Source organism: Lynx rufus, unplaced genomic scaffold (genome assembly GCF_022079265.1).
Source record: "Lynx rufus isolate CCGP_SWC_20201006 ecotype Redwood Valley unplaced genomic scaffold, mLynRuf1.p SCAF_1, whole genome shotgun sequence".
Classification (NCBI taxonomy): Eukaryota; Metazoa; Chordata; class Mammalia; order Carnivora; family Felidae; genus Lynx; species Lynx rufus.
The window spans coordinates 197297245-197315140 of record NW_025814823.1 but is presented as its reverse complement, the minus strand read 5'-3'; the positions used below and the strand labels follow the sequence as shown (position 1 = coordinate 197315140).

Here is a 17896-nt window from a genome sequence, read left to right as displayed (position 1 = left end):
ACAAGGTCTCACTTTAAAGGGGACGGCAGATCTGAGATAAATTTTTGTTCATGACGCTTTGCTATATACCTCGTAGAGACCCACTCACATTTTGATCACATGCTTATCCGTTGAAAAACTAACAAGAAAACGTAAAACATGGCTACATATCCATCTGGCTCAAGAAGAGCCCTGGTCAGACCACTGAATTTTCGGAAGCTGAGATGAAGAAAGTCCAGGGGCACCCTTCTTAGAAGTCCTACCGTTCATTCTACTCAAGTCAGAAGAACCCATTCTCTGTATTTCAGCAAATGGTAGGGAGAACTAGCTTACTGGCTTGGTTTCTAAAATCTTGATTGCTATGTTTATTATAATGGAATTCAGTTTATAGCCATTACAGTATTCTCCGCTTGAAACATTTTAATAGCACTGCAAGCACTAATAGAAATAGGAAAATCTCTTGCTTATTTGTTGATGGAAAATAATAGAAAACGCAAACCTCCCAAATTCCATTTGTAGGCCATAGGAGCATGAGCACAACCGTATGGGAGGAGATAACCAGTCTCTCCCTTCATATATATTCTTTTTTATTTTCTTGTTATACCTTCCCAAAACAGAGACATTCAACAGTAGTTAGAATGGCCATCTCCCGACATTTAAAAAAAACTGCACCCCCCAATGGGTGAACAAAGTAGAGTAGTAACCTAGAGTTCAGCTGAGTAAGCCACTGCGGAGCCTTAAGTGGTGAGGTCTTCCAATTTCAGAGTGATGTGTCTTCAACTTGTATCATCATTTTAGTGGAAAAACATAATTTAATTTTGGTGAAATGAGATTCATCTCCCGACAGGATTAGGAACAGCATTCACTGAATTTCACATTCTTCTTTTGTGAACTGTGAAGAAAATGAATGGTAGCTAGAAGATCAATGGGATTCCAGCTCCAGCTGCAGATGGAATGAAGATATACCAGGACAGAAACACCTATATTTTGATTTACAAAGCTAACAGCAGTTTGAAATCTGCAACTTAATTACAGACCAACTACACCACAACCTTTTCAAATGGCAAAAATACAAAAAAGTTAAGTGTTACAAAAATATTTCAGAAAAAGTGCATAGTCTAAGTGCATAGTAAATAAAAGCACTGAAAAATATCTTGCTAGAGGGAGTTCAGCTCGGAAAAGTTATTACCAAAGCTAAACATTTTTATTTTACACAAACTATACTCAAAAATAGCTTTATGAGACTGATTTCTGGCTAAAAGTATCAAAGGGTTTATTAGTCAAGAAACAAATACCTTAACTCACATGGGTGGATAGAAAAGAAACAAGTAAGCTGCCTACCCCAAAAGTTCGCACTCATTAAGATTTCTGCAGTGGGAGGGTGCTAATATATTCTGTAATAGCAGAATGTGGTGATCATGGAATTAATTATTGCTAAAGTAGATTTAAAAAAGAAAGAGAAAAAAAATAAAACAAATTAAACCTGACACAATCTGAACAAACCTGTCAATTTACAGTTTCAAGGTTATTTTACAAAATACCTACATTTACAACAGGCTCCTGGCAGCATTTTCAGACAAAGGTTCTTTTAATTAATCCTGACATGCTATAAATGAATAAATTACGCTATTTAAAGAATTACTGTCAATAAATTTTTCTTTCTATTGGGTCAGAAAGAGGAAAGAGAAGAGCGCATTTAAGATTAAGAGGAAGCGCACAGAGAACTTAGGGGAAAGAATGGGGGCTTAGGGAGGGTCAGGAATCATAGGAACCTCACCTGGCCACCTGGCGGGATGCTCTCCAAAGTTAAGAATCAATCTGCTCAAAGCCAAATTAACCAGGAATTTAAAGAAAAGCTACAAAATGGTAGTTAAACCCTTTAACGCTTTCATTCTTATGCACAATCAGTCCAGCGGTTAGTGCGAGGCCGCAGGAGTTAGAACACGGAGTCCCGGCTGCCGCGGCACTAGGTACTGTGCCTGTAAGTCATTATAAAAGGAAAAATAAAGAATGCCTTTCCCCTTCAGACCAAAAAAAAAAAAAAAAAAATTTTTTTTTTAAATAAAAAAATCTGAGGAAAAGTTGTAACACTAAATCTAAAATGATTCGCAAAGGAACTGTATGTAACAAATGGCTTGAAGTAGTCTATTAAAAAATTGGGGAGATTTTGATTTCATAGTGAGTCAGCAAGGCATTTTTGTTGTTTAAAAAAAATCTCATTTCCTTACAGAAACAGTTTTTAGTTTTTAATGAACTTGTAAACAAAAAAGCTCCCATTTCAAAATAAAAACAAAATCCCAGATCATATAGATGTTTACAGTGATTACATTTATCTAAGCAACATACATACATGTTCAGTTGTAAGATGTTAACTAAATTTCTGTGACAAATATGCTTTTTTTTTTTTTTAATACCAAGAACATTATAGAGTTAATGCAGAGTCCTAAGGATAATCTAGTAGTCACTAAGTTTTTCTTAAGTCTTCACTTTAGATGCTGTTATTTCTAGCACAGGTAAGCAGGCAGTCTTCCGAATGCTCAAACACTGGAATCTTTGGTTGCTACCGTATCAAGCTGGCTTGCAAACAAGAAGCCAACCATTTTAAGAATGTTTTAAGTGAACAACTTGCAAACCCCAGGGGTGGATAAACCCTAAGAACGCACAATTGTGAGCATTTACAACCATCACAACTGTGGCTGAAGACTGTTCATGCCGTTCTTCTGAAATGAGATCTCAAAGCAGTATAGTTCAAAATAAAAGATTTTAACAAAAATTGGCATATGCACAATTTCTCCACCAATTTGTGTGTGTCAACCATTTAGAGTTAACTTTTCCACTTGAAAAAATGCAATAGAAAACTGGACACCATGTTTCACTATCTCAGTTAATATTCACAATTACAGCGGCTACAACTCAGGACACGGCATCACCAATGCTGCCCAGAGCCAGTTTATACTGAAATTAAGTTCTTTACACCAAGTAAATGGTTGTTCACAACCACTGTCTAGTGTACATATGAACTAAAATTCCTAGATTTGGGGAGAAACAAATGCTGCTCCGATCATCTGCTCTGCTTCTTCTGTTCCTTGATTCATGCTTAGAAACCTGTTCAAAAAAAAAAAAAAATCGAAACAAAAAAAAGAATGTTACAATTCCAAGTTACAAAAGATTTTTAAAAACCACACCCAAAACTGGGAAATTGGGTGGAACTGGGCCAATAATTACTTTATTAGAATGGTGACTCAGAATATTTTCATCTATTTGAAAATCACAGCTCATCTTAAAACTACATACAAAAACTTTTCTGTTCTAGGTGCCTTTACGTAGGAGCGGTACACAGTGAATCAAAGCCTTCCCAGTCAGCATACACTTTTCAGACCCGAGAATTACTGGGAATTCCAATGAGCCTGTTTTATTTATTTCTAGACTTCTAGTACCTAGAGCATAGAACGTGTTCAAATATTTATCAAACGAATGAAAAGTAAGATGGTTTTGCCTTAAAAATTACAAACTATAGTCTTAATCATACTATATGCAGGAACTTTTCTGCACATTACTTCTGATCCAAATAAGGAGCAATAAGCTTTAATAATAAATGTATTCAAGACATAATTGAGTTATTTCATAGAACACAAACCTGGTCAGTATGATTTTTATCACAGAAACCTTAAACCTTTAAAAACGTTGTACTTCCACCAATAATACATTAAAAAAGTTTTGCCCTGGATTTGAAAACCTAAACAAGTGAGGCTTTTTTGTTTTGGATTTACTTTGCAAGCCTTCCCACCCTGTAAACACTACCTCCCTCTGCCACAATTAGACTCTTAAGACTTCCACACATAGGCAGGTTTGAATAGAAACCAGCCTCGGGTAGTAACAGCTGCATGTTCCATCTGTGGCAAAAGACCACTAGAGCAAATGCTTATCTCTATTACCTACAAGCTTTATCTGTGGCTCAAGGCAGAAAGGAAGTATGCCCATTCCTCAGCCAAAACACGAAAACCCCATCAGTACCACCTCTTCTCACCAAAAGCCTTCCCTTGAGGTGACCATGCCCCTTGGTTCATCCCCTTCCAAACCCCTATAGCTGGCCTCATTATAGCTCTTTCTAGCCCACTCTGATCTCTCACTTCTAAATTCAGCGTGGAAACCATGTTTTTATTCATCATAAACTTCTCCCTTCTTTGTGCTTCTCAAACATTCGCTGGACCATTTCCAATGGGCTCTGTGGGACAAATAATATGCTTCTAAAATCTATGCCTCCCTACACACCCCTCCCCCGCCCCCCGGAAAGATAACACCAAACATTTATATATCATTTTTGGGGAAATATGGGCTCACTCGTTAATTAGGAATTTGTTCATTTGAGGGCTGAAAGTCATCTTAATTCGTTTAAAAACATATTGTGCTAACACCCTGAGGACAGTGCTGTACACATTCTTTCGCTCTCTATGCCGACTAACAGAGTAGACACAAAATAAACCTCTGTTAAAAAAAATAAATAAAATAAACCTCTGTTGCCTGCCCAAGTACTAAATTCATAAAGTAAATGCCAAAATGAAAAATTTTATGAAGACTTCTGAAAATGAACTTCATCACAAGGAATGTTCTATTTGGTATATATTACTAAAGAGAATTAGCAAAGTAAGCACAAAAAGAAAAGGCTGTCAGATCAAACCTGAATTAAAACCCTTAAAATTAAGACCATATTCTGTAACGTAATTCCAATGTTAAAATACAGAATACTGTGAAGCAAATTAAAACTATGAATTAGCTAATTAGAGGTGTCCCTTACCCTGATGAGCATTTGATTTCAAGTCCTGCAATTATTCTTAAATATGATAAAGAAAAATGTTTACACAGCTACTAAAACTGTTTACCACACCTTGCTATGTGATTACGTTATACTGAATAATCTAATTACTACGTTGAATATCCAAACAGCTTTAAAATAGAAACCGCTATCACTAACTAAAAACAAAACGTAAGTTACAATGTCAAAATATTAGAACACTCTTGTGTCTTTAACAGGGATAAAAATTAGATCTAGGTAAGAATTGTATCTGTTCATCTGATATTTGAGAAATTACTGGGTCAGTTAATGATTACAATTGCTTAGGAATCAGAGGCTAGCCTAAAAATATTCCTGAGGAATAGAGCAGTCAGATCCAGATGTAACTCTTCAGATTGGCCAATGGTAGGATACTCCACCCAGGGATCAATGTTTCTCCAGAGAATTGTCCTAAGATGTTACTCAAGTTTACGTAGGAAAAATCTCAATGGGAGCATTCAGCAAGTATTCAACATTCAATCTTCAAGTGCATTCCTTTTTCCAGTGTGCACTGATTCCTTGGTTTTTATCTTGTAATTTAGGTGGTGTCTCCTGGCTTCTAAAAGTCCAAACACCCATCTTCACTGCAACAACAGTTAAAATAAGAAAGGGATCCCTTTGCTCCTAAAAACAAAAAAAACAAAAAAACAAAACAAAAAAAAGGGAGCAAAAAGCAAAGTCAAAATTGAGTTGGACCATCACTGTAACTACTGAGTTAATAGCTACATTTAAGTTTCTTTTCAAATCTGCAAAAGGAAAAAAATGTTTATGTAACTAGTGAGATTCTACCCCTTAATCCAAAATCTGAAAAGTATACACTGGCTCTTATTTATGAATGCATTTCTGATGTCCCTGATTTTTTTTTTTTTTTAAATAGAACCACAAATTAGTTCAAAGGGATATTTATATAATAGTAAGGCTTGAAGTTTGTGATGGGCTTTTTAAATTTCAGTATCCTTTCCTAGTGGAAGACATAACTTTTTAAAAGTAGTCTGAATGCAGTATTCACATTCATGATGTAATGCCATTTATTATTAGTTAACATGTCTGTGTTTTTTCTTTTTCGTTTTTTTTTTTTTTTGGCTGCACAGAAATCATAATCAAACTTGGAGAATTTTGAATCAGATTGGCACTATAAAAGCTCAAGAATAAAAACACAAACAGCTACAATAACTTTTCCTATGCTAAACTAAAAAAAAAAAATAAAAGTTGGGAAAGAGATTTTTTTATCACTACAAATAAGATAAATGACGACTTAGTACACACATTACCCCTTCAACTGCCTTTAAAAAAAAAAAACAAAAAAACCAGACTGGTATCTCTTTTTTTTTTTGTCTTCCCTATTACAGAATTCTGAGGTTGTTGAACTTGAAATACCTGTTACAATTGATTCCTTCCCCAACTGGTAGATGGTCTGCATTATACACCACTGAGTCACAGCAACACTGTACTCCTCTAGGTCTTCTGACTGTTGTGGTATCGTCCAGATTTTCTGACAAGTTCATGTTTGGTAAGTCCAGCCAGCCTTGGAGATGTGAGATTCATTCAGATGACCACAAATCAATTCTTGCACACTCGTCTTCATTTCCTGTTGGGTTACTGAGCTCTTTTCTCTCCAGTGGTAGTGTCCACAATGAAAAAAGCTGACAAAAATTTCAGCAAGCAGATGCAGCTCTCTGGCACTTCTTTAGATTGAGTGTATTCAGAGAAGATCAGTCTCCAGATTATTTCAAGGTCTTCCCCTGTGATTTGGGTTACGTTGCTGAGTGACCAGCCACGTTCCTAGCAGCAATTGGTGAAGTCAGAAAAAGTTAAGCTAGACATAAATGGTAGGTGAATTCCAGTAAACACTGGAAGGTAATTCAAGGAAGACCATGGACATGGTAGGAGAATGTGATAGAAAAAAATTTCTATGTTTTGACTGTCAACAATCTGACATCCACGTATGTGATTATGATAAAACTATGCTTAATATCAACGGCTTGGAGTAGTGAACAGAGGGACTAAGATGATAACAGAATTATGTAAGGATCCAACTTTGGCTTCACTACCTTCTGAAATTCTCCCCATCTCTGACCTCAACTAAAGAAATGGTGAACTTAACTGGATTCTGAATGTCCTAAAAAGATTTCCTTTTCCCTTTAGTACTTCTTAAATGTCTTAAAAACTACTTTCCTGATAATCACATACAGCTGAATAAAAGGAAGCGAAATGAATTTGGAAGTGTCTCAGATGTGAATCTTTTATTTTTCTCTTTAACATGTATAAAAACTAATTATAATCTTGTGGCGTAAGAGCACCGAAAATTAGTACACATCATAGTGGGCTTTACAAGAAATGAGAAACGCCTTATTTCTTAGTCTTTTGATGGGCCTTGGAATGGAGCACTTCAAAAGATCTTTTCTTTAGAAAAGTAATTAGGATAGAAGTCTATTACACATAATAAACCCATCTTAGCTGAGTAAGTCAGACTTTAAAAGACTTTTTGGACATTCACAGTGAACTGCTGAAACAACTTATTACACACACACCTTTCCATGGAAGAAACATCCCATATACAATTTTCAAAAACTAAAACTAGTAACGTAAAATATATTAATATGTCAACCAGTTCCGGGGATTTTTCCAGGAATAGATATCCCTGCAGTATACAGTTTCATGTGCTGAAGATACATTTAAGAAACCAAATTCTCTGCTTTGGAAAACCTCAGCATATAATTCCGTGAACAAAAACTGATAGGATGTATTAGGTAAGTGCCTTCTAAAGTTTTAACCAGAAAAATGTATTATATGATGTTATCGTCACTGAAAGGATTTCTTGGAATTAGTGAAGAGTTGAGCTGCAGGGGAGCTCTTCCTTGAATAAAAAAATGACTGTAGTGGACCCTAAGAGAATAACATGCTTTTAAACACCCTAATTACATAGAGATTGAAATAAGGAGTAAGTCACCTAAAGGGACTGTCTTCAAAGTCCAGACTTCATAGGAGATTTCTCAATAGATGGTCTGGATAAATACGGCTGGGGTTAGGGAAGTAGGCTCCCCAAACTTATTTCATGCCACCTTCAAACCTGCCGTACACATTCATGGCTTTATACTGAGGGGATTTCACATGAGATCTGTCTGGGGCACTAAGTTCTAGATCCAAGACAAAACAAACGTTTCGAGAAGCCAAAGATCAAACACAATTTTGTTGTTTGTATTCCAGGGCCTGGCACATTTTAGTAGCAAGCAGTATTTTGCTTGGAATCAAAATATACCACCTGAAAATGTCTCTCTGAAAGCAGTCAATGGTAAAGGATGCATTTTATGAAAAATCCAATTTTTCAATATTTTACAAGTTGATGTTTATGTAGTAATTTATATAAACCCTGTGTCTATGATTGCCGTGAAAATTTTGTAAGATTTTAAATTTTTTTTTAGGTGAACTCTACCCCCAAAGTGGGGCTAAAACTCAGGCCCTGAGATCAAGAGCCATATGCTCTACTGAGCCAGCCAAGTGCCCCGAAAACTGTGTAAGATATTTAAAGTTGCTTTTATGAAAAATAGTTACAATACAAAATTAAGGATTAAACTTAAGTTTAATTACAATTTTTTTTTCCAAGGAAACATACTAACTCACTGGATCCAACTTCTCATCTTTAAGACCTAGATGAGGCAGGACAAAAATTCTGCTTGTTTATTGAGAAAGAGACACACAGTAAACTAACAATGGAACTAACTCAAAATAAGGGAATTCTTTCTGAAGGCTGCTGAATGCCTGAAGTGAAATGTTCTAGGTCAGATGAGATTTCAATCTAATTTTAGTTCAAGAAACTGCAACTCGTGATGATCCTATTATCCCAGCTAGCTTTAGGCAAAAATTGGTTTCATTTTATGAAAAAAAGCAAATACCTTAATAGATGTTAGGCATAACAAGTCCTAAGTTTAGAGACGTTACACTGGTAGGACCGTTTCTCAGTGATACCAGCTAGCTACCTAGCGCATTAAGAGTTTGGCACTCTGATTAGCTATATCATGATTAAAACACTCAAAAGGGACAATTAGGTCCCAACTGAGATGCAGAGGCAAGCATCAGTGTTTGTTATCCTGAGCGGAAATTTCATCACCTAAGAACCCCCGTTACGCTAAGCTTTCAGCTGTGAATCCTCCCCCAATACAGAAATGTTGAAGAAAAGAATCTCAACTTCATTCCTAACAGATGAGCTGCTGGGATGAGGATGACACCAGTGAATTCTCCTTCTTGAAAAGTAACCTCAGATCGGAATCTGTTTTTAAATTACCAAATTGTTCAGATACAATACTAAAAATATAGCCCAAAGAAGGCTAGGTTCAGACTAGAGCATTCAGAAATGAAATAATTAGAAACCACAAAAACCAAACCTTACCTGCCCACCCCTTCCAGAAAGTAGGCAGGTATCAGGAGGTAAGCCCCAGAAAGGGAACAACGGGGGTAAAGAAAAGCAAACAAAAACCATGAAACTCGGGAGTCGAACTGTATGGCAACAGTGACAAGAATGTGCCCCAACAGTTCTACTCCTTAGTAGCACCAAGAGTGCCAGAGACAGAAAGGAAAGAGACTAGCAGTTCAGTGGCATTTGCCCCAATTTTTTCCAATTTGCAAGGCCTAACTGCAGAGTTCAATTCCACAATGAATTCCCAGACCCTGAGTATTTGCAAGGTTCCATAAAAGAAAGCCCAAAACAAAACAAGCATTTTAAAATTAAGAACCTAGGTAGTTAAATAGCAACCAAAAGAGAGATCTGGTTCTTGAGTAGGAAAGATGTGTCGAGCTTTTCAGTTATTTGAGCATTTAAGAACGTAAATGAGATGCTCCGCAACCGAGAAGATAGACACTTTGGGGGCAATGCCAGACGCACCACCTCTGGAAATCGGACCATGTTCACCATTTTTCATTTTAAATGCTACAGCATTAACATGCAGAAAAATTCTTAACACTGTTAGTCTGAAAGTCAAAATACCACAGCTAACCAGATTCATTATTAAAAATCAACAAGTGTTAGGTCTAGGATTTTGGATTGATTGAGTATACCATATTCCCAACACCAAATGTTTATTTTGGAAAGGGTTAATGAATGAGTAAAAAAGATGCAGTTGTTAAAAATGACCCAAAATCCCAAGAGAAATGATATAATATATACACACATATATGTATATACAAATACATATACATATATATATGAACAAGGACATTTGGGTTTAAAGTTAGTAGTCAAATTTTCCAAGGACGTCTCTTTGTAAAAACACAGAGCCAAATTTTTACTTCTTTCAAAACCACTTCCTCGATCTAACACTGTTAGAAATGAAGGAATTACCCAATTTTGTGTTCAATTTGTTCCCTGTCACGTCACTTGGTTCTTGGCTACTAACCTTTCATGTTACTCTTGGTTTTGTCAGTTTGCTTGCCTGTGGGGGTTTGGGCCTGCTGACCCTGCCCACTTGAAGAGGCTGCCTGCTGTGCTGCTTTCTGCTTTAACATTGTCCAATCAAATGTGTAGTCATACTGGTGGTTCAGAGTCCTGGAAAACAGAAAATGATGTGTTAATCCTTTAATAAGAGAGTCTGGCTAAACACTCTACTGAACCTGCAAAACAGGGAGGGCACTTTTTAGAAAAATGGTAGTATTTTCTCTAATTATGGTAGCTCCTAAAAGAATTCTTTCCATATACGTGACTTTTTAACTCTTCAGTTTCACTTTTTACAAGTCACAACTGAAGGAAAATGATGTCACCACACTTCAGTCTGATGTATTCAATAAGAATAAATCTCCTTTTTCAAAAAGAAGCTGACTTTTAAACTTTCTTGAAAGAGGCAGGGGAGTGGTAATGAACAGCACTCAAGCTGTCAATTACCTAGGGAAACATCCAAATAGGAAGCACCTTCTAAGAACAAATCAGAGTAGGTATGAGAATGTAAGCTTGGTGTGTGTGTGTGTGTGTGTGTGTGTGTGTGGATGTGTATGCTGGTGGCTTGGAAAGCAGACTTTCCTGGACTTAGAGAATTACCCCAATTCTTCTTCTCTTCCAACTAAGATTTCCAGCCACATGCACTCTATCTCCCTCCCCCATCCGCTCAAGACCATTTCTGGGTTGCACCAGGGAACCCTAGAGTATGAGGCCTGCTCCCACACCATCATACACCCCATAACTATCTCGTATGTAAATTGCTGTTAATTTTGATATTAAATAGGGTTCCATAGCAAAGTTAGTGTTCCAAGGACCACCAACAGTCACTTGAATTGCAATATGAGTTGCCATTATCATGGAAAGGTTAGATTCTCTGAGTTTGAGTAACTGTTTCTCCATCCCAAGCTAAAATAATTGCAAGCACGTTTGCATCACAATGGAAACATGCCAAACGAACTCAAATTTCTTAATATTTTATTCATACTGGTTAGAGTCACTTTATTTCGCTACTTGTCAGAACAGATGTCTTGGGTGGATTTGACTAATTTCCTTCCCTGGAGTCTCTAGTCTTAAAAACACCTTAAAAACTGACCTGAAAAGAATGCGGAATAGCTGCCTCAGATACATGTAATCCGGGGCTTCCTCAAAGCGCAGCCCACGACAATAGTTTAAGTACATGGCAAATTCTGCAGGAAACCCCTACAAGTTCAAGAGTTAAAACACAAAGTAAAAAAACAAAACAACTTATTTAAGACAGAAAAATAAATGCATTTAAAAATGCAAGTAAAACTTGTTTTTGAGGACAGTGCTTTACTACTACTTTGCCATAAGATCTGAGAACGCAACTAATATGACTTGGTATCCTCATAAATTTAATAAAATTTCATTGTTCTGACCACTTCATCATGTACAGAGAAAATATGGTTCCTTTCCCTACAGTATTATGTCCTTAAATAACTTGGAGAACCCACTTGTTAATTTATTACCTTATCAACATCTAACAACTCAATGGAAAACAATGAACAAATGACAAAATCGAGGCCGGTAATGTTATTTGCCACAAAGGCACAGTGAACAGGCACTTTCTCTCAGACTCTGAAATTACTTTCTTTTTTGTAGTAGAATATACTTACATAAACAGAAAAGTAAAATCACCGAGAGTGCAATCATACAAAGCAACCAATATTGTGATACAGATCAATCCAATGCTTTGTCCTACGAAGACTGGGATTGCCTTTTCTTTTTTCCGCAACTGTTATTTTATTTACATAATTTACATATTACTGTTTTGCCACCAACATTATATTCCAAGTATCTTTCTGTGTCATTTTCCAACCTCTTCATAAGCTTCTGAATGGCTGTACAACATCCAAACGAGTGAATACATCATACTTAACTAGTTCCCTGTAACTGGCCATTTAGGCAATTAAAATCTTTCTCTTTTCTAAACAATACTAGTAAGAACACCTGTGGGCATAAACTTTTTCCATTTTCAGTTTCTTAGGAAAGATTCTCAAAAATGTATATAAACATCTCTAAGCCTGTATTTTGTTGTTGTTGTTGTTGTTTACTGATTTTTGAGAGGGAGGGAGGGAGGGGCAGAGAGACGGGGGGGGGGGGGAGGGAGATGCAATCAGAAACAGCTCCAGGCTGTGAGCTATCTGCACAGAGCCCAGTGTGGGTCTTGAAGCCACAAACCATGAGATTGTGACCTGGGCTGTAGTCTGATGCTTAACCGACTGAGACACCCAGGCGTCCCTGAGCCTATAGATATTAATCACCAAAAAGATTTTGCCATCACCAACATAGAAATGTAAAATATTAAAACAAAAATCCCTGCATCCTTCCCCTCAAATATATGTGAAGAGCTTTACGTTAAAAGAGACAGTCTCTTCCCACAACCTTCCAATTTTGAGAAATTTCTCGTATCCAGAAAACTAAGGTAGGATAAAATGGATATACTTGTAACATTCATCTTTATTGACTGCATATATGTAAACAGCTTTTATTCTTATATTATTTCACTGTTCGAGAATGGACAGCTGAAACTAATCAGTATATTATACATTTTATTTAAATTTTTTTTTTTTTTAATTTTTTTTTTTTCAACGTTTATTTATTTTTGGGACAGAGAGAGACAGAGCATGAACGGGGGAGGGGCAGAGAGAGGGAGACACAGAATCGGAAACAGGCTCCAGGCTCCGAGCCATCAGCCCAGAGCCTGACGCGGGGCTCGAACTCACGGACCGCGAGATCGTGACCTGGCTGAAGTCGGACGCTTAACCGACTGCGCCACCCAGGCGCCCCTAAATTCTTAACAAGACATTAAACAGCACATACCAGATGAGCCTGCATTTATGCATTCCAAATAGAGCTAAACAACCAGAAGTAAAAGTCAAATAGTATACTTCATGCACTGCTATCTTATGACGGCAGGCAAAACCTTCATAAAAGAAAACTACCAATGCCGTAACTAATACAGATATGAAGTAGTTACCACTGTAACGAGACTGAAAACAATCTCACTACTTTTTATTTTATTTTATTTTTTAATTTTTTTTTTCAACGTTTTTTATTTATTTTTGGGACAGAGAGAGACAGAGCATGAACGGGGGAGGGGCAGAGAGAGAGGGAGACACAGAATCGGAAACAGGCTCCAGGCTCTGAGCCATCAGCCCAGAGCCCGACGCGGGGCTCGAACTCCCGGACCGCGAGATCGTGACCTGGCTGAAGTCGGACGCTTAACCGACTGCGCCACCCAGGCGCCCCTCACTACTTTTTAATAATACTAATACTCTGTGTTCACTGCACCCTGACAATTATATGTGGCTAATCCAGAAAGTGAGACCTAGTTCACAATTTCTAGATCAAAATTAATACGTAACCCAGAAGCAGACGATGTGCTAACACTCCCTTTCTCTTCCTGAAAAATGGCTGACTTTCCCGGTAAGCCAAATGAATCATTCTGCTGCACAGAAATAGTAGCGTACAGAAAATATGTTTTGCTTCCTGAAGTATACAGATTTTAAAGTTGGGGGGGGGGGGAGTGCGCCTGGGTGACTCAGTAGGTTAAGCATCCACCTGACTCTTGATCTTGGCTTACTTAGGTCATGATCTCATGGTTCGTGAGATCGAGCCCTGCATCAGGCTCTGCCCTGACAGCATGGAGCCTGCTTGGGATTCTTTGTCTCCCTCTCAAAAACAAACTTAAAACAAAAAAAAAGTTATCTGGGGGCACCATTAAGACAAGAACATTTTATTCATGGACCTACAATGTATTTATTAATTTAAAACAAATCCCGAATCTCAGAAAAGAACATAGTCTCTTACCCACCCCAATCCCTCCTTTAACTGTAGATGTGGAGAAGGAAAAAGGAAATTTGCGGATAGGGAGACATAAAAACACCACTTTCCCCCTTCCACAAAGTACTATTTCAACTCCATGTTGACTTCCCAACACCCAACTATATAATTATATACGGTCTTCTAATTATGTCGGTTACGCCACTGTTGTCTCAAAGATGACCAGGTGGTTTTCTTTCTATGTAAGAGACCATGGTTATCCAACATGAAACTGACAACTCTCCATTCTCAACTCCTAGGCTTCTCTACAAAGCTTGAGATTTAAGAGAAATGAGCCTGATTCCAACTGTCGCCTGTATTGTCCGCCATTGGCTATTTTTGGAATACTGTGATATGCCTTTGTCTCCCTACTCCTTGATATGCCTGCCAACTGCCGATATCCATTATTTTCTGGCACCAGTTTAGGGATGAGAATATTTATTTTCTCATGAACTAGTGAGGTTCCACTAGACAACTTTACATGCCCTTTTTTCCCCCCTCTAGTTTTTAACAGATTACAGAACCCAAACAAATGAGAAACATAAAATACTTATTTGAAATGATTCCTAAAGGGATGCCTGGATGGCTTAGCTAGTTAAGCTTGGGTATCAGCTTGGGTTGTGATCTTGAGGTTGCGGGATGGAGTCCCACATAGGGCTCTGTACTTCGTGTGAAGCTTGCGTGGGATTCTCCCTCTTCCAATCTCTTAAAATAAGTAGACATTTTTAAAAAATAAAATGGCTCATATATTCAAGCTACTCTTAAAGATACTTAGAATCATCAAAAAGTAAATTAAAAATGGTAGTAGCCAGCTACCTCATAGGATGTTTAAGTTCCAGGACAGGCAAGTAAAATGCTCCCTCTTCTTGGATTATTTATTATTTAAAAAAAGAAAAAAAAAAAGAAAAAAAAAGGCCTCAAGCACACTTGCCTTACATAAAACTTCAACAGGAGTGGACATCTTCTTTTCACTTATCTTTTCATATTTTTGCTTTTTTGTTGCAGCCTGTGGAAAATAAGAATCAAACCACATAGACATAGTCAATACTATCGAGAAGAACCGTGTTAGTTTAACCCACTAGACATAAATGTCAACATGAGATTCAAGAGAAATCATACCTTAGAATTAAAACCAAATCAAAGTAAATAAAACACACCCAACCCCCACCCAAACTGATAGCTCTTTACCGGTGTTTCTACCTCAAGAACATTTTTAGCTATTAGGAAAGGGTAAGTCTAATAGGAATATGACTTAAGTAAAAATGGGTGAAGTCAAATCTGAAATGTGTTTTCATAATCAATAGTCAACACAAGGGCAAAAGTAAAGGCAGCTCAATACCAACAAAAGTGCTCATCACTTAGTAACATTAGTAAGTTACGTTACGTCAAAATACTTTTCCAGTGTAAAAATTACTCATTTTTGATAGAGCTATCCACACAAGCACTGAGCAATTTATCTAATTCACAGATGCTAAATAAACACAGGGACCATTTTCCTTTAAAGGAACAATAAAGTATCAGAATAGCCATTAAATTCTAGGACACAGTGATTTTATCATTAACAGACACTCACAAAAATCAAGGTGAAACTCCTAATTAATAGGAGCAAATGTTAGGATAATTAAATAATATAGCTAGTAGTACTACTAGACGAACCAGTTTTACTACACATAAAAGTCTTCCTTTTCAACACACTGGCAACACATCAAAATCAGAAAGCCTCCACCTTTAATTAGCCCACGTCAATTTCCATTCAGATAAAGCTACTGGTTACCAGTGGGTATCTGCTTACTGTCCCAAAGGAAATTGTTCTTCAGGCCTGACAATGGGATTCTATTAATTCTTGCTGAAGCGATCAGATTTTATTTTCCCAATAAAAGGTTAAAATAAAGTTAATTCACTCTCAGAAAGCTTTAAGTTTCAAAGGGACCTTAAAGTTCATCTCCAATGTGTATTTTTATTCTTAAAACAAAACAAAAAGACTGGTAATGGAAGTCTGGTTTACCTTTAGTCCTTGCCAGGGCAGGCTGGTTCTATTAAAATACATCAAAACATATCCTAATGATTCCATGTCATCTCGGCGACTAGAAAAGAAAATGTAAATTTACAAGCTGGAATTATTATGGAAAGCATCTGGAAAAAAAAAGCCAGGTACACAAGAAGTTTTCCCAAGCGAAGAGAAAGAGCAATTTGGTGGCTTGTGAAAGAAAGTACTTAAAGTAATAAGAAAGTTCGTAACGAGTTACTTCTAAACAAAATTTTCTCACAGAATACAAAATTATAAAATCCAACACAGTCCTGCAATTTAATTTCTAAAGAGCAAAAAGGATTTAGCGAGACAACTTTCTAAATGAGGTTAATGAAGAAGATAGAACAAAGTACAAAGTAGCAGGACACTTTTAAGTTTTGCAGAAGCTCCTAAAAACTAACTTGAGGGATGCTGAAATAAACTAGCATTTCATTTTTTTTAAGTTTGTTTATTTTTGAGACACAGAGAGAGAGAGAGAGAGAGAGAGAGAGAGAGAGAGAGAGAGAACACAGCAGAGTAGGGGCAAAGAGAGAGGGAATCCCAAACAGGTTCCTTGGGCACCAACAGCGTGGTGATGGGGCTCAAACTTATGAACCATGAGATCATGACCGGGGCCAAAATCAAGAGTCAGATGCTTAACTGACTGAGCCACCCAAGCTCCCCAATTAACATTTTAAAGCCAATTAATGATGCATGTGAATATATATATACACATATACACTGAACATTTCCTAAGCTTAAGATCCTTCTCTTGAGGTTCCCGAACCTAGAAGCATATCATTTATCATTTCTATGCTTGTTTTAAGGAATAAAAATTGATCAATAAAAGAGGAAGGGAAGATGAAAGACCAGAAAAAAATAGAAGATAGAAGAAATAGAAAAAGCAACGAGATCATGACAATGTTTACTTCAAATCAGATCCTATTAATTTATGTAGGAGTGAAAAGCAGAACATGAGATGGCCCACCAACCCCCTCTTACTTAGTTCATTAGGACTCAGGTAACATTTTCCTTGTAAAACTAAATAACTAAAACATTATTTTCCAAACTCAACTTGCATCACTAAAATATAAAAATTCAAGATCAGCGTGAAGAAAATAAGTACTACTGTCTTCAGTTGCAAGTAAACAAACAAACATCAAGATAAAATTACATTTATGCTTCTAATTTTCCATTACGGAGTATTTTCTCCCCAAGAGACAACCTTCAACAAAGAAACAAAAGGTCTCTCGTTTAACTGGCATCACAGCACTGACTAAAGCTCAACAGGTAAAAGAATTAATAAGCGTCCTTCAAATCTTCAGCCAAGAGACATCTTTAGGCATCATAAGAAACTAGTTAAAATATTTCTAAAACCCATTAGTGGCTTTTGCTATGGATCTGAGAAACACATTCATTTTTCAAACTTACCTCTGTTCAATACCGAGATGTGCATTGATGCTAGCATATCGGGCGGTGCCAGTGAGATTTTTATCTTCTCTGTATGGTATGTGTTGCCTTGTCCTGTTGTCTCTGTACTTTTTGGCCAAACCAAAATCAATAAGGAATAACTTTAAAAGAAAATAAAGGGATATTAGGTTTCCAACCTTGCTTAGTTGAACTGCTGCTTACTCATTCAACAGCATCTATTCTACCTTGTTCAACTATATCAAAATAAAGTATCGTAAGCGAAACAGATAATGAACAAACTTAACATTCCAGTAAGTTTTTACTAGTTCTCATCAATAAATCAAGTTAAAGCAAATACAGTTAAATGGTTGATCCTTGTCAGCTGAACCAACTTCACAGG

At 36.9% G+C, this 17896-nt stretch overlaps 1 protein-coding gene across 3 annotated transcripts in view; it reads right to left on the bottom strand.

Moving 5' to 3' along the window:
* Nucleotides 1-549: 549 nt before the first annotated feature.
* Nucleotides 550-17896, bottom strand: part of CSNK1A1 (casein kinase 1 alpha 1) — a 47947-nt gene continuing 30600 nt past the window's right edge. The window contains exons 5-11 of one of the 3 annotated variants that reach the window (XR_006964564.1): nt 17518-17657; nt 16084-16162; nt 15010-15084; nt 11329-11435; nt 10201-10349; nt 6188-6592; nt 3179-5434 (exon numbers count right to left, since the gene is read on the bottom strand). Coding sequence is in view for 2 of the 3 variants with exons in the window: in XM_047092481.1 (XP_046948437.1) it covers nt 3077-3084; nt 10201-10349; nt 11329-11435; nt 15010-15084; nt 16084-16162; nt 17518-17657 (558 nt within the window). In the remaining variant the exon portion in view is untranslated. Of the gene's footprint in view, nt 3085-3178; nt 5435-6187; nt 6593-10200; nt 10350-11328; nt 11436-15009; nt 15085-16083; nt 16163-17517; nt 17658-17896 lie in introns of those variants that run through there. The other 2 variants (XM_047092486.1, XM_047092481.1) reach the window with 2 other exon arrangements.